Raw genomic sequence first — 26,761 nt, 5'->3', positions numbered from 1 at the left:
TCAAAGTTATCCACACTCTATATATATGAAAGGAAATAAAGTAAAAATTGTTTAAAAACTGTTCTTTATTATTTGATGCACAACACATTGAGAGAAATTAGAAGGTAGACTGTGTGAGGGTTGGGGGATTGGGTTAGGTGGGTGGAGGAGGAAGGAAGGACAAGTCCAGAAACCAAATAAAAAGTTTGCATATACCAGCTTTCTGGTGCTTGGGCCATCCTCTGGGCTTGAGTGTGTGGGTCCCCGTAGCCTCCCCCATCATGTTCTTGGGCATCTGGGTGAGGAGGCTATGGAACTTGGAGAGGAGGGAGTTTCGTCATACAGGGGCTGCAGCGGAAGTCTGTGGTTTTGCTGCCTTTACTGCATTAGATCCACCATACAGCAGAGCATGTCAGTTTGCTCCCCCATGAGCTTGACCATAGCGTCCTGCCTGCTCTCATTGCGCACCTCTCTCCTCTCTTTGTGTTCCTCTAATGGTTTACGGGACTCCGCAATTGTTTGCCTCCATGCCTTGAACTGGGCCCTATCAGTGCAGGAGGAATGCATGAGCTTGGCGAACATATCATCCCGAGTTTGTTTTTTCCACCTTCTAATCTGGATCAGCCTCTGGGACAGAGTAGATAGGTGCTACGTTGAAAAATTTGCACCTGCGAGAGGGGAAAAAGGGAGAGTAGTATTTTAAACTATACATTTCAGAGAACAAAGCAGGCACTTTGGTATGAGTAAACCATCACACGAGGCCAGGCAACATTGTTCATCTAGCAGGAAGCCCTTAGGGGCATTCGGGGTTCTGCTTCTTCTACATTCATTTCAATGCTTTCAAACTGATGAGCCCCCTTTCCCACAGCAAGCAATGCCTGGTGGATTTGCCTTCTCCAGGGTCATGGAACAGAAGCCCGCCTTGGGAGTGAGGGGAGGCTATTGTATCCAGCATTAAGATTAGTTCTTGGCTAGGGGGGAAAACGGATTCCCCACTTGCCGCCTGTGCACTGGTCTCCACCTCCTCCTCCTCTTCATCCTCCAATGTCTCTTCCTCCTCGCTCCGTGCAACTCCCCCTTTGCAGGTGTCCATGGACAGTGGTGGGGTAGTGGTGGCATCACCCTCCATAATTGCATGAAGCTCACGGTAAAAGTGGAATGTATGGGGCTGTGATCCAGAGTGCCCGTTCGCCTCCCTGGCTTTTTGGTACACTTGCCTGAGCTCCTTGATTTTTGTACGACACTGCTCTGTGTCTCTGGAGTAGTCTGTTTCTATCATGGCCCTGGAGACTTTAGCATAGGTATTTGGTTCCATGTTTTGGAACGTAGTTCTGCTATAACAGACTCATCTCCCCAACATGTGATGAGATCCAGTACCTCCCGTTTGGACCATGCAGGAGCTAGTCTGCGAATCCAGGACTGTACGATCTCCTGTGATGGTGGACTCTGCATGGTCACCTGTGATGGTGAATTGTGCTGATGGTCACCTGTGCTGCTGGTAACCAAACAGGAAATGAAATTCAGAAGTTCCTGGGGCTTTTCCTGACCACCTGGCTAGTGCATTGGAGTTGAGACTGTTGACCAGAGCAGTCACAAGGGAGCATTCTTGGATAGCTCTCGGAGGCCAATAATGTCGAATTGCATCCGCAATACCTTTAACCTGGGATTGCAATCTCGATTTAAGCGCCGCTCCACTTGCCGAGGTGGAGTACAGAAATCGAATTAAAAAGCCCTTTAAATTGAAAAAAATGGTTTGGTCATATTGACGGAATCCTTTTTTTTTTTTTTTTTTCCAGAAAATAACTTGGCAATTCCGAAATAAGAGGCTAGTGTAGACCAGGCCTGAGTCCAACGTGAGATTCCAGCTGATCAATTCATACCACACTAAGCAGGTTGTGTGGGGGGCGGGGAAGGGGACATTCTCTGTTGGTGAATATTGTGACTTTCTTGGGATGTGAATCTCAGTCTCTGAGTGTGTCTCAGAATCAGTGATTCCTACAGCAAGGTGGTAAGTTAGGAATTACTTACCAAGTTCAGACACAGGTGCAGCCAGGAGAGACTGACAATGGTAAAAGACAATAGCAGAGTCAGTGCAGGGTTCACCCACTGGCTGTGTCAGGTACAGTATTTGCTAGTATGGCAACCTGACAGGTGCAGTGTGTGTGCACTGGATCCAAACAGATCAAGGATCTTGGTGCCAAGTACTATTTCATGGCTAAGAGTGAAATCTTGGCCCCACTGAAGGCAATGTTAAAACCTCCATTGACTTCAACAGAGCCAGCAGTTTGCCCTAAGACTGGAGCAGGAGAATGCCTGTGTGCAGCTAGTGCAGTGCAGGGGTGTAGCCATGGGTGGCCCATGTCCCACCCAGTTAGCATCCAGGCCCACCAAAATTAGGAGCAGAGCCCTCCAAATCTTATATAGGCACCTATTACCTCCCACCACCTGTCCAATTTTTCACATTTGCTCTCTGGTTACCCTAGGCACACCCTGCAGCCTGTGTGCCCTGGGCAGCCTCAGCTTTGGGTGCCTGCTGAGCCATAAGGGCTGGCTGGAAAGGGTGGAGGGATGAGATCCCCACTCCTGCCCCCTCACCAGGGCACTGGATCTGTCCTGCACACCTTACTCTGCCCCTTCCGTCATTGTCCCCCCCACAAAATTCAGGGCCCCTGTTTGAATTGGGGCATCCTGATTATCACTACAGAAGTTTTTTTTTTCTCTTGCTGATAATAGCCCACCTTAATCGATTGGTCTGGCAGCCCTTATTTTTTCATGTTCTCTGTATATATCTATATATCTTCCTATTGTATTTTCCACTCCATGTATCTGATGAAGTGGGCTTTAGCCCACGAAAACTTTATGATCAAATAAATGTGTTAGTCTCTAAGGTGCCACAAGTGTTCCTGTTCTTTCTGCTGATACAGACTAACATGGCTACCACCCTGAAACCCGTCCTAGCTATGGCACTAGTGTAGTGTGAGGGTAGAAAGTAGATTTGGGGCTTTCCCAGGGCCGGCTTCAGGTTTTATGCTGCCTCAAGCAGTGGACAAAAAAAAAAGCCTGTCAGTGGCAGCTCAGTCGTGCCGCTCCATTCTTCAGAGGCAGTTTGGCGACATGTCCTTCGCTCCCTCTCTTCATCTTCGGCAGCACTTCGGTGATAGCTCAAAGACAAAGAGAGGGACTGAGGGACCCGCCATTGAATTTCCACAGAAGACCCAGGCGGGCCACCCCAATAGTGGATGGACTGCCGCCCTTTGTATTGGCTGCCCCAAGCACCAGCTTCCTTAACCAAGGGCAGCTCCAGGCCCCAGCACACCAAGTGCGTGCTTGGGGCGGCATGCCACAGGGGGCGCTCTGCTGGTCGCCGGACCAGCGGACCCTCCGCAGGCATGCCTGCCGGACGTCCACCGGATCCGCGGGACCGGCGACCGGCAAAGCGCCCCCCACGGTATGCAGCCATGCTTGGGACAGCGAAATGTCTAGAGCTGCCACTGTCCTTAGCAGGTGTCTGGAACCAGCCCTGGGCTCTCCAAGGAGGCTAATGGCTATAACTGGGTACCAGAGCCCCTCAGGAAGGCCAGATGGGATTATGGGAGAAAGCGATCCTGCGGAAGGGACCGGGTGTTTTTCCTTAGAAGGGATTCTCCTTCCAGTAGCTGTAGAGAGAAATCTGCATCTTCATGTGCTGAGGAGTTCCCTCTGAGAACCAGGGCCTTGGCTGGGTAGCTAGTTAGGAAAGGCAGGGCAGGGCTATGGGGAATTCAGTTAGGGATACAGGTAGCAGCCTCTGTGAGAAGCAGGAGAACTGGGAGGTGAATTGCCCCCAAGGTACAAAGGTGTCAGCTGTAATGAGGAGAGTAGAAGTCTGTTGAGAGTGCTGGGCAGGACCTGTGGGCTTAGTCATGGTGTGTAGCAGCACCAGTGACACTGGGATCTGTGGGAAACAGGCCTGGAAGCTACGTGTCCATTATTAGGAAGAAGGTTGAAATCCAGGGCTTCTGCAATAGGTTTCTCAGTAAGGACCCCAGTTCCAGCCAGGCAAGAGGCCCTATGGAGTTTCTGTACGTGGATGAGAAGATGGGGCAGAGAGAGGGGAGCTGCAACTTCATTAAGCAGGATGGATCCCTTTGGTGAGAGGAGAAGCAGATGATTACAATGGCCTCTTTGAGTCTTAAAACTCTACAAATCTATAGACTCATAAGACGGGCTCCATTTAGCCGCAGGGAACCAGATTGGCTGGCCATTAAAATTAAGTTTTCTAGTGAATTATTTTTTCCGCAGGGCTCTGGTCACTTTCAGTGCCCAGGATGGATAAATCGGGGTTGTGCAGCATCAGGCTGTTGCCTGTATGACCCCTGCCTCATTCACTTTAGAAACTGGAAGATCTGTAGAGAAGGAGCAGGGGAGCACAGGAAGAACTAGGATGCTCTTGTTAAGAGCAGTGACCCTCATTCAGTAGAGCTCAGTTCTGTTCCTGCCTCTGCCTCAGACTTCACAGGTGATGCTAAACAGGCCTTTTAAGGCAGTTTTTATGAGGTATGATTTGCAGAAGTACTGAGCACTCTCAACTGCTGCTAGGGTCAAGATAAGTTGTGGCTGCTCAGCCCTTCTGCAGTCAGGCAGTGGGGTTGGGGGGAACAAGCACAGGGCTGCGACTCAAAATATTCAGTTTTATCCTAGTTCCGCTGCTGACTCACTGGATGGCCTTGGGCAAGTCACTCTGTTTTCTCTCTCAGTTTCACCTGGTATAAAATGGAGCTAATAATAATACTTACCACCTGCTCACCTGGAGTTCTGTGAGGATTTATTAATGTCTTTGCAGTACTTTGAACACATAAAGATCTACAGAAATGGTGAGTACAATGAAGAATCAGGCCCTGAGGGTCTCAGGTTGGTGCCCAATCATCCCAAATAAGTAGCGAGTTTGGAAGTTTGGCTTTAATCATTGTCTGTAAAAAATTTTAAAAGCAGCTAAATGATGTAGGAGCCTATGTGACATTTTCAGAAATTATTTAGGCTACAAGAAGGTGAAGTCTTCAGGGTTCTTGGGCTCCTACGTTACTGGAGAAAATGAGATTAAAGTCCCTAAGTCACTTAAGCACTTTTGAAAATGTTATTCTTGGGCTTCTAAGTGCCAAAGTCACTTTTGAAATAGCAGATTCTTATGATGACTATCTCCCAGGGGAGTTATGAAGACAAATTCATTAATGTTTGTGGTGCACTCTGATACTACCGTGATGAGCACCATAGAACAGCCAATGAAGAAATTAATAATTCTGTATTTAGGGCAGTGTTTGTATGGTATGTAGAGTGAATAAGGCCCTGGGTCACAGGTTGAATGGTGAGGATAAAAAGAAATATTCTACAGCTCCTTCAGCCCCTGATCACCATCCTCCCCGTGCACTAACGGAGGCAGGAGCTAGGGATGGAAGGGAATAATAGGATATGAACATGAAATTAGATTGTATCATAATGTATATGCAGAAGGGAGGGTGGGGGGACTGAATTAATATTGCGTGGGTAACCTTAATTCTGATATTTCCTAATACTTATGCATTTGGCTTTGACTAATAACTGTTTAATTTTTTAATGTTTTTATGTAAGGTAAATATTAGAGCTGGTTAACAACCCAGCATTTTTCTTGTTAAATACTGTATAATAATGCAGTATTTCAAGTTTTAAAAACATCAAAGAGATTGGCATTGGGAAATGGAATGAGAATTTTTGTTTCGATTCTAACTAAAATGTTGATTCATTTAAACTTTTTGAAAATGAAAATATCAAATTTCCTTTTCATATTTGGGTTTACAAGTTTTCCCCCTATCTCCCCCTTTCTATTTTTTCATCTTTTCTTCCACTATAAAAAGTTTGAAAAAAAATAAAAAGTGTAAGAAAGCAGGGGGTGGGGAGGATCTTTTTGAGGTTTTTTTCCCACTAGAAACGTGAAAAAAGTTAGAAAAAACCAAAGTGAGATAAAGTGCTACTTTCTCTATGGCAGGCTACCAAACATATCCTCAGGAACTCAAGTGAGAGAGGGGAAATGTTTATTTTCAGCAGTTTATAATTCAAGCAAACCTGGAAAGGATTTCCCTGCACTAAGCATTACCCTTTCCGAAATTGCAAAGCCTGCTGCAAACACTGAAGGCGTAAAAGCTTCTCAAGAAGGTGTTGAGAGTATTTTATACTAGAAAGTGTGAAGCAACCTCCATATTGGGAATTGTGACTAGCTTCCCCCTCTAATTACCATAGCAGTGATTTGGAGAAGGAAGGGGACAGTGAATTGTTGACATTTATGAAACCCAAAGGACAAAGTGCTCCCCCTTCTCCACTGCCCTGTGTAAAGACAGAGTTTCTAATGTTTTTATTGGAGTATCCAGGGCATTCCCGGGTCATCACTATTCCTTCTGAGATAATATTTATTTTAATTTTATTTTTAATATATTTACCATTATTATACATGGGTTAGGATCTAGCTCCCCCTCCCCTTGCTGTGCCCTGAGGTTCCCCTGCTTTAAGGTCTAAGGGACAAGTGTCATTAATCCAGCATTACACTTACCTGAGCAAACCACACTGGCATCATTGTCATGGGAGCACTGAGAGGCCCCCAGGGCAGTAAAAGGGCAATACCCCAAATGAGGTTCAGTTCCTTTACAGTGAAATGTGTCAGTTCGGACAGAGCCAGTTCCCCTCCCAAAATACCCTCCTCCTGGGGCTGATACATGGTCGTTTCTTAATTTTTTTTTATTCTATTGTTTTTATTTATTTTCTTTTTTATCTTATTTTTTTTTGTGATTTTTATTTTTTTTTTATTTCACATATTGCTGCTTTTAGTGAACATGTCTTACAAACAAAAATATTGGGACTATGGAGAAGCAGAGTAATGCAACCAAACATGAGCTAGAGTTCCCACACTGGATCTGACAGTGGTCCATTGGGGGAGAGATCAATTAGGCATCAATCGCACTCCCCATCAGTACTCAGCAGCCAGGGGACTCTAATGATCCATCAGCAGACCAAATTTCAGTGATGAAATTCCTAGTCATGTGCCACTGAGGTACGTGCACGATAAACTAATGCTTGTCCTACACTACCCGCCGGATCCATTGGCAGCAGTCGATCCGTGGGGTCAGGTTTTATTGCATCTGTATAGATTTAGTATAGACGCCCCCGATAAATCGCCACTGAGTACTCTTCCCATCGACTCCAGTACTCCACCAGAACGAGGAGTGCAAGTGGAGTCACTAGGAGAGCTTCATCTGTCCCACTTACCTCAGTGAAGACACCGCGGTAAGTAGATCTAAGTATGTCAACTCAGCTTGGTATTCACATAGCGAAGCTGCATATCTAGATCAACCCCTGCACTAGTAGTGTAGACAAGGCCCTTAAGAAGAAGTGGTCCATCTTCTCCAGTATCCTGTCTCTGAGTGCAAATCCTGTTTAGTCTTGAGTAAAACACGTTGTTTGGTCTTATCCAGTCCTCATTGGCCGCGACATACTGACGTTACACTGATATTTCAGATCATAGAATCATAGAATATTTAGGGTTTGGAAGAGACCTCTGGAGGTCATCTAGTCCAATCCCCTGCAAAGCAGGACCAACACCAAACTCAATCATCTCAGCTAAGGCTTTGTCAAGCTTTGCATGACAATAGAGCTATTTACTGGTTATAATACAATATTTTTCTTTATATATTAGTTGTTTTAAGACTGAGGGAGCTCAAGATCACATGTGTTTCGGAGTTAATATTCTATACATGTAGTCCATTGCAGAACATGAACAGTGACTCCCGCGTAGCTTTGGTTTGGTAGTGTAGAATGGAGGGGTCTCTTTTGGCCGATTGTAGACATGTACGCTGAGTGCCTACTGACCCAGCGAGCTCCTCCATGGGGCATATTAAATTATTTCTCCTTATGGAGACCAGCGTAAAGCCACTAGAAAGTGAGCTTTGCTGGATCTTGACTCTGCTAGTACGAGATCTCCGATGTTGCCACATAGATATATCAATATTCTTCTCAAAGTAGTGTTGCTCTCCTCGCATTATTTGTGAGTGCGTGGAGATGTATATATTGCGCTCGCTTTAGCTCAGGATGTCGAGCGCATCCTTCCACGTGACGTGGCCTTTTAAGGCTTTAACGAGGTTCTCTATCATGACGTAATGGACAGAGGGAAAGCCTGGATAAATACGATGCTTGGAGGATCCTGTCATTATACTTTAGAATCTGAGGCCAGGATTCTTTTCAGAAAGGGGGAAGCCTTCCCTCCAAACAACTGGAGTGAGCTCGGAAAAGAGGTCCGTCTTAAATGCTGTCTCCGCTCTCATGACAAGGTCAATGCCTGTAGACACTGTGTTAGGGAGTAAAAAGCTCTTCTGGGGCCCTAACATTAAAGAAGCAATAAGCCACCGAGAGAAGGCTTGCCTGCTGGATCCTCCTCACCTAAGGATTAGTTGAGGATAAGGGCAACAGAGGAGAAGTAGTACCGCTTACAGCTGGGCAAATTTATAACCCAGCCCCAAAGGAGGAGAGCTGGGGGGCTCCTTCAGTAAGGGAGACAGTGGCTGAAGCACAACACCAGCTCCAGAATAGTAGGGTGCGGGAGTTCTGAACTGGGACAAAGAGCTGACTGGCCTTTTATTGGGACCACAGAGGAAGTCTGGAGCAACAAATTAAGGTTCACCCGTTTGTAGAAATACTGAACTAAATATTCCCAGGGAAGGAGGTTCATGTTCTTGAGCCAATCCAAGTCCAGTAATTGAACGAACGACGAGGGTTGTGAGTGTGCCCTGGCAGGGCCAAAGAGACATGGCTTACCTCTTGACAGTATATTTAGGCGCTTGCAACGCTAGACTGGGAAAGCAAACACTAATATAGCTCTTGGTCAAGTGTATTATAGCTAACAGTTCTCGTAATGCCTTTGGGCTGTGCTGCCACTGATATAGGTGTAGATGAAATCCTGTCTCCATAAGCAAATCATTTGGGAATTGTGTTCCTCACTGACTTCATGGGAGATAAAATTTCTCCCCAGGTATTTTATTGGTGTCCGACTTTTATAAGCATACTTGAGTATAATTCACTTTTCTTCAATATATGTATTTGTATAATGAAGGGCACCTAGGACTGACTTCATGTTCAATTAGGCAGTTGGTCAGAAATCAGGCGCCTGACATATCTACCTCCTTGTGTCGACCTTTGATGGGGATTGGTAGCGGAGATTAAAAATCTTTTCATACAGTGTGGAAGGTTGAAAAACAGGATTTATTGATTTTAGCATGCTCAGATAGTTGTAATCAACACTGACTTCAGTACGATAGATATTACCAACCCAACTATATGTATTCTGGTCCTTAAGCTACTAAGAAGTATCAAACAAGGAAAGTAAATAAGAGGAGAAAAAGTCTTTATACAAAATTTTTTATACATTGTATATATGTATGTAGCTGCTTAAAGGTGGTTGAGTTGAAAAATGCAGAAAGCCAAAACTCAAGGTAAAAGTGAATTCCAAGAAAAGGTGCAGTGCACGGCCGTTGGCGAGGAGCATGCATGCATCAAAAGAACTGCGAGCAGCTGAGTGCACCAAGCCTCCTCTGCTGTGGAATACTGCAAGATCAACTCCTGAGAGTCGTAATGTGGAAGGGGTGGGAGGAATTCTATAGTCTTTCCGCAAGAAGAGTTGTGTGTTGAGGAAAGACGTATCTGTGAACTACTTCCCAAAATAACTGCTTAAGGTGGGAATACTGCGTGAGACCAGTTGTGAGGGTGCCGCTCCCACGAAGGGTGAGGTGTACAGAGAATGAAGGGGGCATGAGGGTGGGTATTCTCTTAGATAAGGCATTGTGTTAGTTTTCGGATAACGCTTTGGCAACTTTCAGTGCTTAATTAACCAAATTTGTGGGACTCATTACCAGAGACTATCCAGCACTATGTAATACAAACTTGCAGAGCACAGCCATATAAACACTCAGATACCTTTGGTGGTTGTGCCCTCATGGTGTTCTATGGATCAGTCTCACTACCTCGCTGTATACTAATTCATTTCTGACAAATGACTTTTATATTTGCCTTCATTGTTCTATAACTTCATATGAACTACATATGTTTTGCATATTTTAAGGCAGTGTGTTTCTCAAACTCATTGCACCGCGACGCCCCTTTGACAACAAAATAGTAAACGGACCCCCGGGAGGAGGACCCAAGCCTAAGCCCACGCCTGAACGCCTGCTTGCGGTAGGTGGAGGGCCAAAGCGTAGAGCACCCACTCTCCCATTGCCGGGGGGACGTGTAACCTGAGCCCAGCCATCAGGCACCGAGAGCCCTCGAGCTTGTGTGGCCCTAGCAGTGAAGGCTTGCCTTTAGCCCTTCCGTAGCCCTCAGCAACACAATTAAGCTCGCCTTGGGGTTGACACAAATTAAAAATGGCCGTTGCAACCCACTTTTATGGTCCCCAACCAGCAGTTTGAGAAACTCGCTGTCTTTGTTGCGCGGCTTATATTCATGGGAGACACTCTAGAAAGTTTTAATCAGAGATTAAATGAACGGTATGAACTCTCTAAGTTGGAATTAGGTTATTAAAACTATTACCCCCAGTGGACACTTTATTCAGAATTAATACTAGCCCCTTAGTCTACTACCTCTCAAGGGTGTAATGGAAACCTAGTTTCGTACTAGAGAGACAAGGTGGGTGAAGTGAATATCTTTTGTTGGAAATATTATTACCATCCCCACGAGCTGTCATACTCTCTAATATACCTGGGGACGCAGTAACTACAATTAAGTTGATTCCCAGTTCTGTCATTTTATTCTGTGACCTGGCTGGTACATGAATTGACTTGGATATTATTAGGATCTAATGGCCGTATAGTGCCAATATGCACAGTATTCAGTCGGGAATCCAGTGAAGTCAGTGGAGCCATTGGGTTTTGCCAGTTGAACACTTGCCAGCATCGTCCACAGGGACACACCCTTTCAACGTTACCAAAGAGGCTAATTCTTACACTTCTTATTCGCTTCATGAATAGTAGTGGCTCTCTGTAATTAACTAAAGTCACTAGTTGGTCATACCAGCATAAAAATGGATTTGCTTAGAGGATTAGTGGGTATCAGGCCGAGGAAAGGGATACTCTGACTTTTGACTGCAAAATTAATAGGGTGGCTAGGAGTTTAGGTCCGAGTCACAGTTTATGACTCTTGTCATCATGTACTTTGTGAGAAGTCGTCTTTTGTATTATCAATTAAACTACACCTGCAGGAGTCCCATGAACATTTTCTTTAGGAGGCCAGTTTTCTACCTGCAGAGGGTTTTCGCCCATTTATGGGCCAAGATAAATGCTTCTTATCGGTCATCCTGCTCTCTGGAATATCTGATTTTTGCTTCTTGGTTCTCACTTTATGGATCCCCAAAAATCCTGCTCCTATTGTAAGTCGTTTAGGGGGAAAATAACTGTTTCGCCTCAGTGAGAGGAGAACCTGACCATATGTGACTCTCTTGAGGGTGCGAAGTATGCCCCTCCATGGGAGTTAATGTATGCTTATTTTTTGAACTAATACGCTGAGGGAAATCCTGTCTTTCCTTCTTCACTGGGGCCAATGAAAATTATTTGTGTGAATTTGGCTGAGCGGATGGGTATGAACAGGATTACCTTGTAATTGGGCTCTTGCCATAGAACCAAACTCCTTTTTATCTCCATGCTGTTGCAAGTGACCCCCATAGTTCACTTGTATTTATTCCTTAGTTTTCTAAAATCGTATGTTGGTTATATAGCCACAGGCAAATTTCAGAAAGCTGTTAGGTAGGTATGAACAGGAGAAACAATACCGAAGTCCCAAAGGCAAAACAATTTTGATGTTTATTGGGGTGAACTTCCAGCAAGCATGGATTCAGTTTCCTTCTTTAGTGTTTCCCTCTTCCCAGCCTCTGACACCACCAGAGCCTTGTCTTGGTCCCTGTTTCTGTTCCATCCCCCTGTGCCCATTCACCCCTTTTAGCAAATGATCCCAATTCGCACCCCAAGTCCCTGTCCCATTTACCCCACCCTCCTGATTACTGCAGGACTATACAGTAAAACTGAATTTTGCTTAGCTGTACCTTAAAACCAATCGTTTTTACTTTGAAACTGACCCCCAATCCAACAATTATATTCCCCACCTTCTTTGATTTACACCCAACAAAATATAATTTATACAGAGATGGAAACAATTACAGAAACCAGACAGAAACCATGCAACTAAAACATTACACAACAATACCATAAGTGACTGGATTTCAGCAACTACTCTATACAGACATGAAGGGCTTTCCAGCTTTCTATTGATAAGTAAGTTTCTTGCCAGACAGGATGCTATTAAACTAAGTTTTCTTTTACATCTTTCTAGCCTCTTCCCTTTCTCTGGGAGGTTGATAGCGAATTTCAGGACAGGACTGTATTTTCCTTTAACAGCCCCATAGCACCTTATTTCAATGTGACGTAGTTTGGAATGTGAGGATGGACCATACACTTCTCAGCTTATGGCTGCCTAACTACATCTTAAGAGGCCTTAGTCCTGTCACAGTAAGAGAACGGCCATTACACACGACAGTGATCTTTGATTCTTTCTTTTATACCTCTATAACTAGCTGAGTGATAAGAGTACACCTAAATTATTTAAGTATAGTTCTTTGCAGACAGGTCTGATATCTGTATCCCTAACATCACTCCCTCATCTGTGGTTCCTGCGGAGTAATTCATGTGGAATTACACCATGGGCTGGAGTTTCCAAAACAAAATTTAGCTGGATATTCATCACAGGACATTTTTAAATAGTGAAATTTCCTGCTACACTGGAAAATCCTGCGTTTCTGCCCAGCGTGTACTCATTGCTCCCTCTTTATACATTCAGAGATTCATCTTTTTGCTGTTTCTGCAGCAGTTATCCACATTGGGAGCTCATGTATCTGTTTTCTTTGTTCTACTATTACCCCTGCAAAGAACTGGGCTATATCTGTATTTCTGTCAATACTTTATTGTGCAACCTTCAGTCTCTTTTTACTGCTTATTTTCACCATTTCCTACCAGAGTTCAAAGGGTAACCCCCATCTGAACTCCCCAGATATCCCGGACCGCCAGACAATGGTGTCATAGAAACCCAGTTTTACTGGCTACTTAACTGTCAATACAGGCATCAGGACTTTTTTGAAACTTTTGCATCTGCCAAGCTGAGCAACAAGCCCCTTCCTTGGGAGGGGTTCCTAAGGTGGAAATCTTAAAAGGAGGAGCTTGGGCATGTTTAACTAGGGAGTCCGCTATGAAACAGAGGGGTGAGGCGGGTCTCCAGGGAAGGAAACTGTAACACAATCCCCAGAAAGCAGGTTTCCTGGGAATAGCTGGAGTCAGCAGAGTTCTGTGAGTGGAAAGGCTGAGGCTTTGGATAAGACATAGGTTCTGTAAAGCCTTAGTTGCTTTTATTCTTTCTCTGTGGGTAGCTGTGTTCCTATGGATAAATACAAAATAAACACTGTCTTTGGGTCTGGTATGTTCAACAAGTTCATAAATGATGGAGATAGAGAGAGAGTACCTTTACATTTATTGGGTGATATTGAAGCTGTTTTGGAGGGCAGGGCTTATAAATTTCCAAATGATCTTGTAATAACTTGGAGACGCCTTGGCGTCTGAGTCAGTTAACTTGAAATTAATAAGACAAAGATGAACCACAGCACTCTACGACTCTTTCAGAGGAGAAGAAATCAATGGTGCCAAAAAGATTGGAACTAGTGGCTTAGGCAGCAGTTGGGCGAAATGATCTCCGCAGTGTATTAGGGATCACAATCTGAAAAGTTGTGATGCTGTTGTGGAAAGGGAAATGTCATTTGTTGTATTAACAGAATGTTATATGTAAGATACAGGAGGTAATTCTCGCTCTACTTAGCTATGGTGTGGCCCAGTGAGAGTCCTGTTCCAGTTTTGAATCACTGTTTAATGGAAGATAAGACACTGGAATGTCCAGAGGAGAGCAGCAGACGCTACAGATTTAGAAAACATGATCTATGATGAAATGTTGAAAAAATGGACATTTTTAGTGAGGAAGAGAAACTGAGGATGATGATATAGTCTTTCAAAAAACTGAAGATTGTTTGTCATTGTTAGTCATATCCCAGGGGTGGACTGACAATCACTTTAAAAATTGCAACAAAGAGATTCTATTCGATATTAGAAAAATTTTCTAACTATAGGGATAATTAAGTACTGGAAGGATATATAGGGAGGTTGTGTATCCCATCACCAGTGACTTTGCACAAGATTTAGACAATATCTTTCAGGGTAGCGTGCCTAGGTATACTTAAAACTCCCTTGGTTGTTGAGGAGATGGACTAGTGATCCTTGAGATTCCTTCCACCTACATTTTCTTTTTCTTGTGATTTTATCAGCTATTGAGGTTGCTAATATAAAATAGTAAAGGCTGTTTAACTCCTCCTGAGTTCAGTCCAAATGAAACTGAAGAGTAGTTCATCTTTCACGTAATATGATAATCTGTTTCTACTTCCAAAAATCAGAAATGTTTATTGAGTACTTCTGCCTTTTCTTCAACATTGTCGTGCACAAATTTTAAAATCTTGACTATGCAGTGGAACTACTCCACTCTGATATTTTTGTTTTGTTCCTAGCTATACTTAAAAAAGTGTCTTACGAGTCTCCTTATGCAGCAACCTTGATTTTCCCTGATATAATTAGTCCTTTATCATTTTTACACTTCTAAATCTAATGTATATTGTTATTATATAATACTGACTGTTTTCATCTGTATATATTGCTTTTTTATTTAATTGATGCTTGACTTTTCGCACGGCATGATTTGGTGTTCAGGCAAATTTATGGTCATCAGAAGCATTACTCTGAGGCCTTGTTAAATTCTGCCTTCATTGATTTTTAGGGTCACTAGCCCTCCGCCTGGTTGGAGGGCATAGTGCCTGGTTCGGGACGTGTGGAAATAAGAGGATGGAAACATGGACCACAGTCTGTGATGCCCACTTTGATCTCAAAGCTGCAGCGTTTATCTGTAATGAACTACATGTGGAACGCTTCTGTCTATCCTAGGGGAGCTCATCGTTGGAGAAGCAGGACCCAATCGGCTGAACGAGTTTCCAGTGCGTGGGGAACGAGTCCACCATGGTACCTGTCGCCAGGTAATTAGACATCAGTCCAGACAGCTGCTCGAACACGCACAAGATATGAGCTTGGTCCATATGCTCAGGTAATGGATCATTCCGTGCAAGTTCTTTAATTTTGTAAGAATCAGTGACTGTGAATTGCTAGACTGAAGGTGTGAAGCATATATTATCTGATTATCCTGTGGCGAAGAGGCGTGTGTTAATATGGATGGCACCAGTTGTTAAAAACGCAAATGACCACTTCCAAGATTCTTAGAATTCGGGGTCTATCAATTGCTCCCTCCTGCTATCTTCCTTCTCTTTTCAAGCTATTTTGTAGATAGTCGCCGGAAACCCAGTTTCCAGGCGACCCTAATTCTCAGGGGCCCCAACAAGCTCATTTCCAGGGGCCATGGGTAGGGACACAACCCCATTTTCCGGGCCCCTAACTTCAGGCGGTCCCAGATCCCCCTTTCCCGGGCCCCTAACCCTTAGGGGCCCCGCCAAACCTCTATTTCGGGCCCTCCTAAACCTAGGAGCCCCAAATCATTTCCTGGAGATTCCTAACCTGGAAACTCAATCCCCGATTTACCAGGGGCCCTCATCCCAGGACTTCCAGGATCCCTGATGCAGACCCCGGAGCTGAGGCTTGGTGAGAGCTGGGATTCCAAGGGCTTTCAGGTTCCTATCCCATGGCAGAGAGCCTGAAAGCATTGGCAGGGCTGCCCTGGATGTACAGTCCCTAGAAAGACTAGGGTCTCCAGTGCTGGAGTAATCTGTATGGTGGGGCTGCCCCAGAGCTGCAGATCCTTGAAGACTGGGGTACCCAGCCCTGGGACAATCTGCATGGCAGGACTAACAGGAGCCACCAGGGAACCTGGTAGGGAACCATGGACATTTCCACCAGACCCTGCTTGTGGTTTTGAGAAAGTTTGTTGAACCCGATTCACTTTGATGATAAATGTTGAGTTCAACAATCTGGCATTTCCCAATAAAACTCTGGTTTGCCAAATAATTTCCAACCAGCTCTAGTAGGGAGGTGATTTTTCCTATGTGTACAGCACTGGGGAGACAGATACTGCATCTGCTTTTAGTGTCCACAATGTAAGAAGGATATTAAAAAATTGGAAGGGGCACAGAGAAGGTCTATAATAAAGATTCCAGGGCTTGAAAATGTGCCCTGCAGTGAGAGATTTAAGGAGGTCAATCTGTTTAGCTTATCAAAGAGATGACCTAGATGTGTCTTGATGCAGTGTATAAGTACCTTCCCATGGGCAAAATACACTAAAGGCCTTCTTAATCGAGTGGAGAAAGGCATAAAAAGAACCAATGGATGGAAGTTAAAGCCAGATAAGTTCCTATTAGAGGTAAGGCAGACATTTTTCACAGTGATACTGGTGAAACATTGGAACAGACTACCAAGAGAAGCAGAAGATTCTCCACCTCCTGAAGTATTCAGAATAAAATTGGATGCCTTTCAGGATGATATGCTTTAGCCAAACACAAGTTCAGATGAAGTACAGGAGTAATTGCTTTAAATTCTTAGTCTTTGTTACCCAGGAGGTCTGACTAGATCTAAAGCTCTCTTCTGGCCCTAAAATCTATAAAGCTATGAATCAAAAATAAATTTCAAGTTTCAAAGAGAAGCATTCAAACATTCAGAACGGCAGACTTGTACCTGCCTGTGAAACCTTCATTAGTCCCTTTGTGACTATGGGTGCAGGTTCATTGTCCAGAACATGAACCTGGCAAAAGCATGGTTGGTATTGAAAAAAATCAAACACTCATGAGAAGTGCTAGGCACTGGCACATGCACAAACACGTTCCAGAAGGGTAATATCAGAGCACCGGTACAGGGTTATGGTGTAAACACACTTCCCAGTGATGATACAGGGACACAGTAACCCCTCCTAATGGTAAGGTCAGGATGACAAGGTGATGGATAGAGATGTTTTGATCCCACCAAAATGTACCAGGTAAAGGGTGGTAATTAACTACGTCTGAGGGGCAGGACATAACTGGTGTCTACCAGAGTATAAAAGACAAGTCGCAGAGGGAGTCTTCTTCTGGCCTTGGAGTGAGGAGGTGGGGGTGGAAAGTCTCACCATTCACTGAGCCAAGTTCATTGTAAGAGGCATAGAGGTGCCAGTGTATCTGAAGACATTGATCCAGGGAGCAAGTACCATGCTTTGTCAGCAATAAACCTGAACGAGCGTCTTTGCCACTGAACCGAGTCTGTGGTCTTATTGGGCAATTTGATCGAGGCCTGCTGCATCAGCTATCTGTGCAGAGCTGAAAACACACATAGAGAGAAAACACACACAGACAACAACTGACAACACCTGGGAGGTAGAGAAGTGTAATTGTCTCCATTTTAAACATATGGAACCAAACGCAGAGACGGTATGGCCAAAATTATCAAAAGCATCCACTGATTTTGGGTGCCCAAATTGAGATACCCACATCCTGATATTTGAGAGTACTTTGGCTTGTGCAGTACGGTTCCTACTGACTTCAGTTTAGAGCTGTGAGTGCCCAGCACTTCTATGGACAAAACACTGTATACTAATGGTTTTCTTAATCAAGTGGAGAAAGGCATAAAAAGAACCAATGGATGGAAGTTAAAGCCAGATAAGTTCCTATTAGAGGTAAGGCAGACATTTTTCACAGTGATACTGGTGAAACATTGGAACAAACTACCAAGGCAAGCGGAAGATTCTCCAGCTCCTGAAGTATTCAGAATAAAATTGGATGCCTTTCAGGATGATATCCTTTAGCCAAACACAAGTTCAGATGAAGTACAGGAGTAATTGCTTTAAATTCTTTAGTCTTTGTTATCCAGGAGCTCAGACTAGATCTAAAGCTCCCTTCTGGCCCTAAAATCTATAAAGCTATGAATAAAAAGAAATTTAAGGTTTCAAAGAGAAGCATTCAAACATTCAGAAGGCCAGACTTGTACCTGCCTGTGAAACCTTCATTAGTCCCTTTTTGACTATGGGTGCAGGTTCGTTGTCCAGAACATGAACTTGGCAAAAGCATGGTTGGTGTTGAAAAAACACAAACACTCATGAGAAGTGAGAGGCACTGGCATGTGTACAAACACGTTCCAGAAGGGTAATAACAGAGCACTCTGGTACAGGGTTATGGTGTAAACACGCTTCCCAGTGACGATACAGGGATACCCCTCCTAATGTTAAGGTCCGGGTGACAGGGTGATGGATAGAGATGTTTTGATCCAACCAAAATGTACCAGGTAAAGGGTGGTAATTAACCACGTCTGAGGGGCAGGACATAACTGGTTTCTATCAGAGTATAAAAGACAAGTCGCAGACGGAGTCTTCTTCTGGCCTCGGAGTGAGGAGGTGGGGGTGGAAAGTCTCACCATTCACTGAGCCAAGTCCATTGTAAAAGGCACAGAGGTGCCAGTGTATCTGTAGACATTGATCCGGGGAGCTAGTACCGTGCTTTGTCAGCAATAAACCTGAACAAGTGCCTTTGCCACTGAACCGAGTCTGTGGTCTTCTTGGGCAGTTTCATCGAGGCCTGCTGCATCAGCTATCTGTGCAGAGCTGAAAACATGCACAGAGATAAAACACACACAGACAACAGCTGACAACACCTGGGAGGTAGAGAAGTGTAATTGTCTCCATTTTAAACATATGGAACCAAACGCAGAGACGGTATGGCCAAAATTATCAAAAGCATCCACCGATTTTGGGTGCCCAACATGAGATACCCACATCCTGACATTTGAGAGTACTTTGGCTTGTGCAGCACGGCTCCTACTGACTTCAGTTTAGAGCTGTGAGTGCTCAGCACTTCTGAAAATCAGACACTCAGTCTCAAGGGGGGCACCCTTAAAATGAGGAACACACAATTAGTGACCACCTGTGAAACATCTGGTTTAAGTGACTTGCCAAGCATCACATAGGAACTCTGTGACAGACGCAGGGATAGACCCTAATTCCCCAGGGCAACATTCAACTGCCTTAATAAGAGACTCTCCTTTCTCTTTCTGCAATTCCCTGCCTCATACACTGTACACTTCACAATTCCTGCAACAAATGAGGCAGGGATCCTACAGATAACCTCATCCTTCGCTCCACAGCCCTGATTCAGAGCACTGTCAATTCCGTGTGCTGCATGAAGCAGAGGTTCTGTGGAGTAAATAGCAAGTTATCATGTAATGAAAGGCTGAATCTTAATGCATATGTAAGGATGGGCCAAAATAAGAGTTGCAAAAACACTTTAATTGTGCCATTTCCTCATTTTTTATGGTTCAACTTTGCAAACTTAATGTTCCTTAAAAGTAAAGTTTTGTGCATAATTTCCTACATTTTTAAAAAAGCAAACTGAAAAAATAGACATTCCAGATTGTGGAATCATGTTGCCACCCCCATGGGTCATTGGCAGATTTTCAGCCTTTAGATTCACCACACAAACCTCTGCCACTGGAGCTAATGGAGTAACTGACAGTAGTAGTAGGTTGTCATCCTCTTTGTGGACCAGCACTAGAAGGGAATCAGAAGATTTGGCTGGAGGGTTTGACGGATATTTGCTGACAGCTGGGGAATGGCAAAACTCAGGGATACTGGGTTCCATTCCAGGCTCTGGAGAGATATATGTTCTAGCAGTCACAGACCCTTCTTCCCGTGTTCCTCCTTCAGCCTCCAACCTGTCCCTTTCCCAGTCCTGTCTCTTCCCCATCACTTGCTCTACATTCCAGTCCCATTCTCCTTGTCTACCAATTTCCAGTCTCTTCTTCTCAAGCTTCTCATCCCCAGACCCAGTCTTCTTGCCAAACCAGTCCTGGAATTCACCTCTCGCTTCCCCAGCCAAGTCCCAGTTTCCCCCCTGTTCTCTGTGCAGTCCCTCCCCTCTGGGGTCCTCATCTGATCTGTTTCTCACTCCCACACTTGTGCTGGGTTGTCCTGTCTGCCCCAACCCCCAGTTTCCCTCCTTCATCTAATCTCAAGGCTTCTCTACATGAACACTTAGTTTGTGGCAAAATTTAACCTGCACAAGCCTGCTGCACAGTGAGTGTCTGTGTGGAACCTGCTGCTGCGCACTAACATTCCCCTAGTGCTTTGAAACGGGACTAGATCTGTTCCCTGGGGAACGGTTAGAACTTGTCTTCCCTACCTCACTGTACCAGTGCCAGTGCATCGATGCAGTGGTGCTGATTTAGCACGTCTGATGAAGACGCATTACATTGATGGAAGAACATTTTAAATCAATGTAACTTATGTTCCGGGGGGGTGGGGGAGTCACATCCCTGAGTGACATAATTAAATCAACCTAAGGGGTAGTGCAGACAAGGCCTCGGAGCATGGCAGCACAGTCCACACCGACACTGGATGCCTGGTAGGACAGAGCAGGGGAGATTTACAGCCCAGCTTGCCACAAACTGAATGTTCATGTAGATCTACTCTCAGTCTCTCCCACTTCACCCTGGGTGCTTATTCCAGTCTCGTCGCCCAGTTAGTCTTAGACTCCCCCAACACCCTGGTTCCTGATCTGATCTGTTTTTCCTCACTCACTTCCAGTTCCTCCCCACTGGTTTCCAGTCCCACACTCCTCCCCAGTCAGTCTCAGTCTCTTCAGCTCCCAATCTCCTTGCTCAGCAAGTCACAGTCTCTCCCCACACACTCCCTGTCCTAATTGCCCTGCCTAGCCAGTCTGAGTCTCTTTCCCTCTCTTCTGAGTCCCATCCTCCTTGCCCAGCCAATCCCCATCTCCTTCTTTCTCTCCCAGTCCCAGTTTCTCTCCATCCACCAGCCTGCAGGTTCAGAATATTCCCCCTGTATCCTTGTCCTCATCTACTTTCCCCCCTCACTCCGGTCTGCGTTCAATTCAGGCAGCTGCCTCCCCACACTGCCTGGGCCCAATAGGTGGAAACAGTCTCTCTCATCTCAGTTCTAGTGTCTGATGCCTTGCCGACCCATAGCAGCTAGGAGAATAATTTCAGCATAATTTTATTGGTTACACATCTTGCCACAGCTGCAACCCCTCTTCAGGGACCATCACTTTGTTGTGATGAAGGGGCTTGTGTCCTTCAGTGATCCTCAGAGCTATGCTGTTGGGAGCTTCATTTTTCTTCACATTTGGTATAATGAGAAAATTCCAGAAGACTTGAGAAATGCCACATTGTTACCATCTTTAAAAAAGGAGATAAGTTGGAGTGTGGAAGTTATCGTGGCACTGCCTTGCTATCTACAGCAGGGGAAACTCTCGCCCGTATCATCTTAAACCGATTACTTCCTGCTGCTGAGGAAATATTGCCAGAATCTCAGTGTGGTTTTAGACCATCTTGAGGGACAACCAACATGATCTTTGTTTCCCACCAAACCCAGGAAAAGTCTTGGGAGCAAAATCAGGACCTGTACATGGCCTTCATCGATTTGACAAAGGCCTTCAACTGTCAATCGCAAAGCCCTGTGGAAGGTGCTGCCCAGATTTGTCTGCCCTCCAAAATTTATTAACGGAGTTCACATTCAGTACAGAATGGAGGGGCGGCTTATTAATCTTTGATATTTCCGCTTTAAGTCTAAGGTTCTCAGGGCATCCATTACTGACCTTCAGTACGCCGATGACTCTGTCATCGTCACACACACTGAGAATGCCCTTCAATCCACACTGCATTTTTTTGCACAAGCTTACCGACGCCTATGATTCTCACTCAATATTAAGAAAACTAAACTAAAGTGCTCCTTCAGCCTGCTTCAGGCCTTGCACATGACCCACCAGAAATCACCATCAAGGGACAGACCTTGGAGAGAATTGAGGACTTCTGCTGCCTCACTAGCCAACTTTCTCAAAATACAAAAATTCACAGTGAGATCAGCACAGGATCCATTGCACAAGTGCTTCCTTTGGGAAACTAGTCTGGCACATTTTCACAGACTGTGTCCTACGGAAGGACACCAAGATCCAGGTCTATGAGACAATTGTTATTCTACACTCCTTTATAGATGCAAAACCTGGGTGACCTATCTACTGCACTTCAATAGTCTGGAGAGGTACCACCAATGATGCCTTTAGAAGATCCTTTGGAACAAGTGGGAAGATTGCTGCAGTAACACCAGCATCCTCATTGAAGCCAATGTCACTAACATTGAAGCAATGATCCACACTCACCACTCGCCTGGCTGGAACAATGTGGCACCGATGTACCAAAACGCTAACTATACAGTCACCCTCTCCCCAAGACAAGCCTCTCTACGTCTTAGCTCACCCAGGCTCGGTCAAGATGACCAACCTGTGTAGTCAGAGAATACTTGCCCACACAGATCATCGAACTGAAAGCTACTCTCCACAGGATGAAGCGTATGTGACGATCACAAGCAGCGGGACGGAGCAATATACCTATCTCAATGATACAACTCCTCTCACCAGGCTGTGGCCTGCTTTGAGGAGAAGCTGCCCTTGCCCTTGACAGTGCATCATCAAGAGAGAGAGAGGAAGGAAAAGAAAGAACTTCTCCATCTAGCTGAGCCCTGACACGTCAGGAATTCTGTATACTGCTTGGGCAGGTCTATGGTTTCCAGATCAGACTCCTGAGTCGTACTCGGACGCCATACTCCCGTCGATATGCTGTAGTCCGAGCTATCCTCCAAGAACCATGATCTGCCGATCAGTCCGGCTGATTGGCTTCGCCTAGCTCCAATCCCAAGCCTGAGGACTCCGCGGGGACCTCATCCCCATTACAAACCCGCCTCTACATTTGACTCTACATAGCCACCCGCGACCGCTTCGACTTCCTTCTCTGATGCCACCCTCCAGCTCTGGTGCAGCTGTACTGGTGACCCTTCGGCGGCGAGGATCATCCGTTTTTGGCCAACGTTGTATGAAACCATCCAGAAATCGAGACCATTAACACTGGATATCTCGTGACTGTATGCGAATGGACAGGTTGGGTGAGGAATATCTTTTATGGATCCTAACGTCTTGTTGGTGAGGTACGCAAGCTTTCTGCGACTTGCCACCAGCTCTCTTGTCAGATCCAAAGTTTGTCTTTCCAGCAGACACTGGGCCAATAAAACGATCATTTACCTGCCAGGCCCCTTGTCCTTTCTCATAAAGCCTGGGCCCAACTCCAGAGCTATTGACCTACTCTCCGCAAACACCTGCTCGATACTTCACAAGCAAGGAGACTTGTGCTTTATTTTGTGAAAGCTGTCTTTAGGTAGTATCTGTCAGGGACGGAGTTGGGGCCTAGCCTGTCAAAGGCTCCTTACCCCTGCCGGGTGCTGGAGGGTAGTTCCATGTGTCCTATGCTGAAGGTTGGAGATGACGAGTCCTTTCCTGGCCTAATAGGTTATAGTCCTTTCTTGTCCACTAATCCTGTCTTCCCTTGGATAGAGGTCGCAGGCCGCTCATAGGGCCAAACCAGGGTCTTACTCAGAGGAGGCCAAGCTTACTTGACTTTGTGTGAGTTGCTTTGTACAGACTGAGAGAACAGAAAAACGGACTCAGTATTGGGGCCTTCAGAATTATTCCATTAAATACCAGTCTGCAATCTACAACTGCCCTGTGCACTAGATCCACTGAGAACAAACACATTATGGGAGCTCTGAGGTTGTCCACCAACGATTTTTGAGAATGCTGTCCTGACAGAAATAGCATCTCTCAAAAAGTCGCAATACCTTAGGAAAACGAGTGCAAACAACACTCTTCCCACAAAAGAGACAGTCTCCATTACTGTGGTTCTTGGCTTTCTTACTGCAGTAGATGTTGTGCGTTAGCGTATATGTCCCAGCGCCTAATGGAATCGTCAAAGGGTGCACAGGGCTCAGCTTTGTGATGGCATCCAGACTGGTGTATCTTATTGGAACTAAATTCTGATATGGCCGCCCTCAATCTGAGTCCTTTTTTCTGTTTGCTTACTCTAGTTTAACAAAGCAAACTCACACAACGCATAGCTGCCTCCTGTAAGAACCCTGGGTTGGCCCTATGAGCGGGCCTGACCTCTATCCAGGGAGACCGGATTAGTGACAAGCGAAAGGACATAACATAAGGGGCCATGTAAGACTCGTTCTCCTCTCCAACCTTCAGCATAGTCACATGGAACTAACCCTGCCAAGCACAGGCAGGGGTTTAAGGGAGCCTTTGGACCAGCTACCCCCACCCGGTGTACCTGCAGCCAATGCCAGGCCTGGGGGGCAGGGTGGGAGGGACAGCCTGGCTCAGCTGAGGGCTGACTGGCGAAGAGGCAGGAGCGATCCACCTCCCTACCTTAGGGGAATTGTCACTAGCCTGCTAGCCGAGGCAGCCACCAGGGAGTAAGCACTGTCTCCCTAGCCAAGGGGGGCTGTGGAGGAGATTAGGAGCCTCCAGCAACTGAGGTAACTGGGTCCCTAAAGCCCAGAGACATTGTGGGGTTCAGTCTCACCAAACTTACAGCTGCTCTACCTGAAGGAGCCTGGGATGAGAGGGCATCCAAGATCCACGACAGGCACTATGGGGTACAAGCCACCCAGCGAATGGTACTAGAGGGGCCATGCCCCAAACAAAAGGGACAGTGATAGGAAGTAACCCAGGGAAGTGGATTTAGATCCCTGCTGGGGGGCCCCTATTCAGAGGTAGATGCATGCAGGACCCTGGGCTGGGACCTGGTGGAGAGCAAAGGCCTGGGTTTCCCTTCCCCACTGCCTAAAAGACTGAGGCAAATTGACCTTGAAAACAATGGGCTGGAGATCAGGGGCATCAACCACTTGGCAGCCCGGCCCTTCAAGCTACCTGTTACAAACTTAAACTTTATTCCCACTGCAAATGTGCAGCTCCAGCTGAGATGCAGGTGCAACATTACAGAAAGGTGCACAGAAGGGACTTTTGCTCTGCTGCCCCTTGGTTCTTGTGCAGCTCCCTCCTCCTGGTGAGGTTCAGAGGAGCGGGACTCCCTGCTGTGCACTTGCTAGGTGTGCAGCACAAGGCATTGCAGGTATTATTACCAGGTTAGAGAATTTACACTGGTGAAGGTCGATCTGTTTTCTGCAGTTTCAAAGTCCTGACAATGAAGCTCATTTTTGTAAAGTTCCTGCCCAACCCACCTTTTTATTTTGTAGAAATACTAGGAAATTGCTGATAGAAGCACAGTCTGAATGAGTTCTCCCCTGACAGCTAGCTGGAAATGGGAAACACTTCAGGAGCAAACTGCATTTACGTGAACATATCTCCTCTGCCTATATATCCAGCAGACAGAGCAGGATGTAAATCACTGGGATGTAAATTTACCCCACACTAACCTGCTGCACACTGAGTGTCTGTGTGGACCCTGCTGCTGTGCACTAAGGTTTCCCTAGTGCTGTGAAACGGGAGTAAATCAAAGCTCACTAGGGAACTGTTAGTGTGAGGCAGCAAGATCCACATGGACACTTGGTGCCTGACAGGACAGTGGAGGGAAGATTTACAGCCCAGGTTGCCACAAACTGAATGTTTATGTAGATCTGCTCTCAGTCTCCCCCACCCCACCCTGGCTGCTTATTCCAGTCTCATCGCCCACTTAGTTTTAGACTCTCCCCACACTCTGGCTTCTTACCTGGTCAGTGTCTCCTCAACCACAACTCAGTTCCACCCCACTGGTTTCCAGTCCCAGACTCCTTCTCCAGTCAGTCCCAATCTCCCCCTGCTCCCAGCCTCCTTGCTCAGCAAGTCATAGTTTGTATCCCCCCACTCTTGTTCTATTTAGCTAGCCTAGCCAGTAATAGTCTCTTCCCCCTCCCTCCTCCCAGACCCAGTCTCCTTGCTCAGCCAGTTCCCATCTCCCCCTTTCTCTCCCAGACCCAGTTTCTCGCTTCCCACCAGTATCCAGTCTCGGAATGTCCGTCTGTCCCTCAGCCACCCCACAGGCTCCTTGTCCCACTCTACTCTCCTCCTCTCATCCCAGTCTGATTCTTCTCCCTTCCACATTCAATCAGGTGGTTTCCTTTCTGCACGGCCTGGGCCCAATAGGAGAAGACAGTCTCCCTTGGACAGAGTGCGGGGGATGAACAGATGAGCCTGCACTCTGATTGTGATGCTGGCAGACCAGGTGCCAGCCCATGCCAAAGCCCCAGGTCTCATTGAATGCTTACAAATGTATAGCCTGGCCAAATCGCTTGTGTATTAGAGTTGGTCATTGTAATTATTAAATGTGTAAATATATAAGAGTGTTAAATCTTCAAGAAAACTCGTAGGATGTTATTTGCATTGTTCTCACTTATCTGTATCCCATTATAATGCAATAGGAAACATTTACACTGTGTATAGCCCTGTAACTAAATAACCCATCAAAGGAGAAAGAAACCTTGTGGAATGGAAATGTAGGATTTTCACAGAAAAGTGCTAATTTCAAAGCAAATGGTCATTGTGTGTGATGATTGGAAACAAACACTCTAAATTCATTCCTCACTCTCTGTCAACCAAGAAGAGTCCATGTGGTTAATGACCCTTTCAGTTTGTTTTCTGTGAGAAGAAGCTGTAAGTCTGGATTCAGGGGAAGATCCTTCATCTCTGGACTATCTGAATTATAACAGGGTGAAATAAGTGAATGAAAAGATGGAGCTCCCCAGAGTTATTCAGAGTAGTCCTGAGATATTTTTGGGAAACTGGCAGACGACTACATTTTGGCTACAATTTTGAATTACAGACTGTGGCCACTGGGAGCTGTGGGTGACCATGCAAATG

At 45.6% G+C, this 26,761-nt stretch overlaps 1 protein-coding gene across 1 annotated transcript in view; it reads right to left on the bottom strand.

The window, feature by feature from the left end:
* LOC116826930 (antigen WC1.1-like) overlaps positions 1–26,761 on the bottom strand; it is a 41,544-nt gene that overhangs the window by 11,554 nt on the left and 3,229 nt on the right. Inside the window, 1 exon segment of the mRNA XM_075062035.1 lies at positions 10,410–10,482. Coding sequence (XP_074918136.1) covers positions 10,410–10,482 — 73 coding nt within the window.

This window comes from Chelonoidis abingdonii, chromosome 1, assembly GCF_003597395.2.
Source record: "Chelonoidis abingdonii isolate Lonesome George chromosome 1, CheloAbing_2.0, whole genome shotgun sequence".
NCBI lineage: Eukaryota > Metazoa > Chordata > Testudines > Testudinidae > Chelonoidis > Chelonoidis abingdonii.
This window is presented reverse-complemented; position numbering and strand designations above follow the sequence as displayed.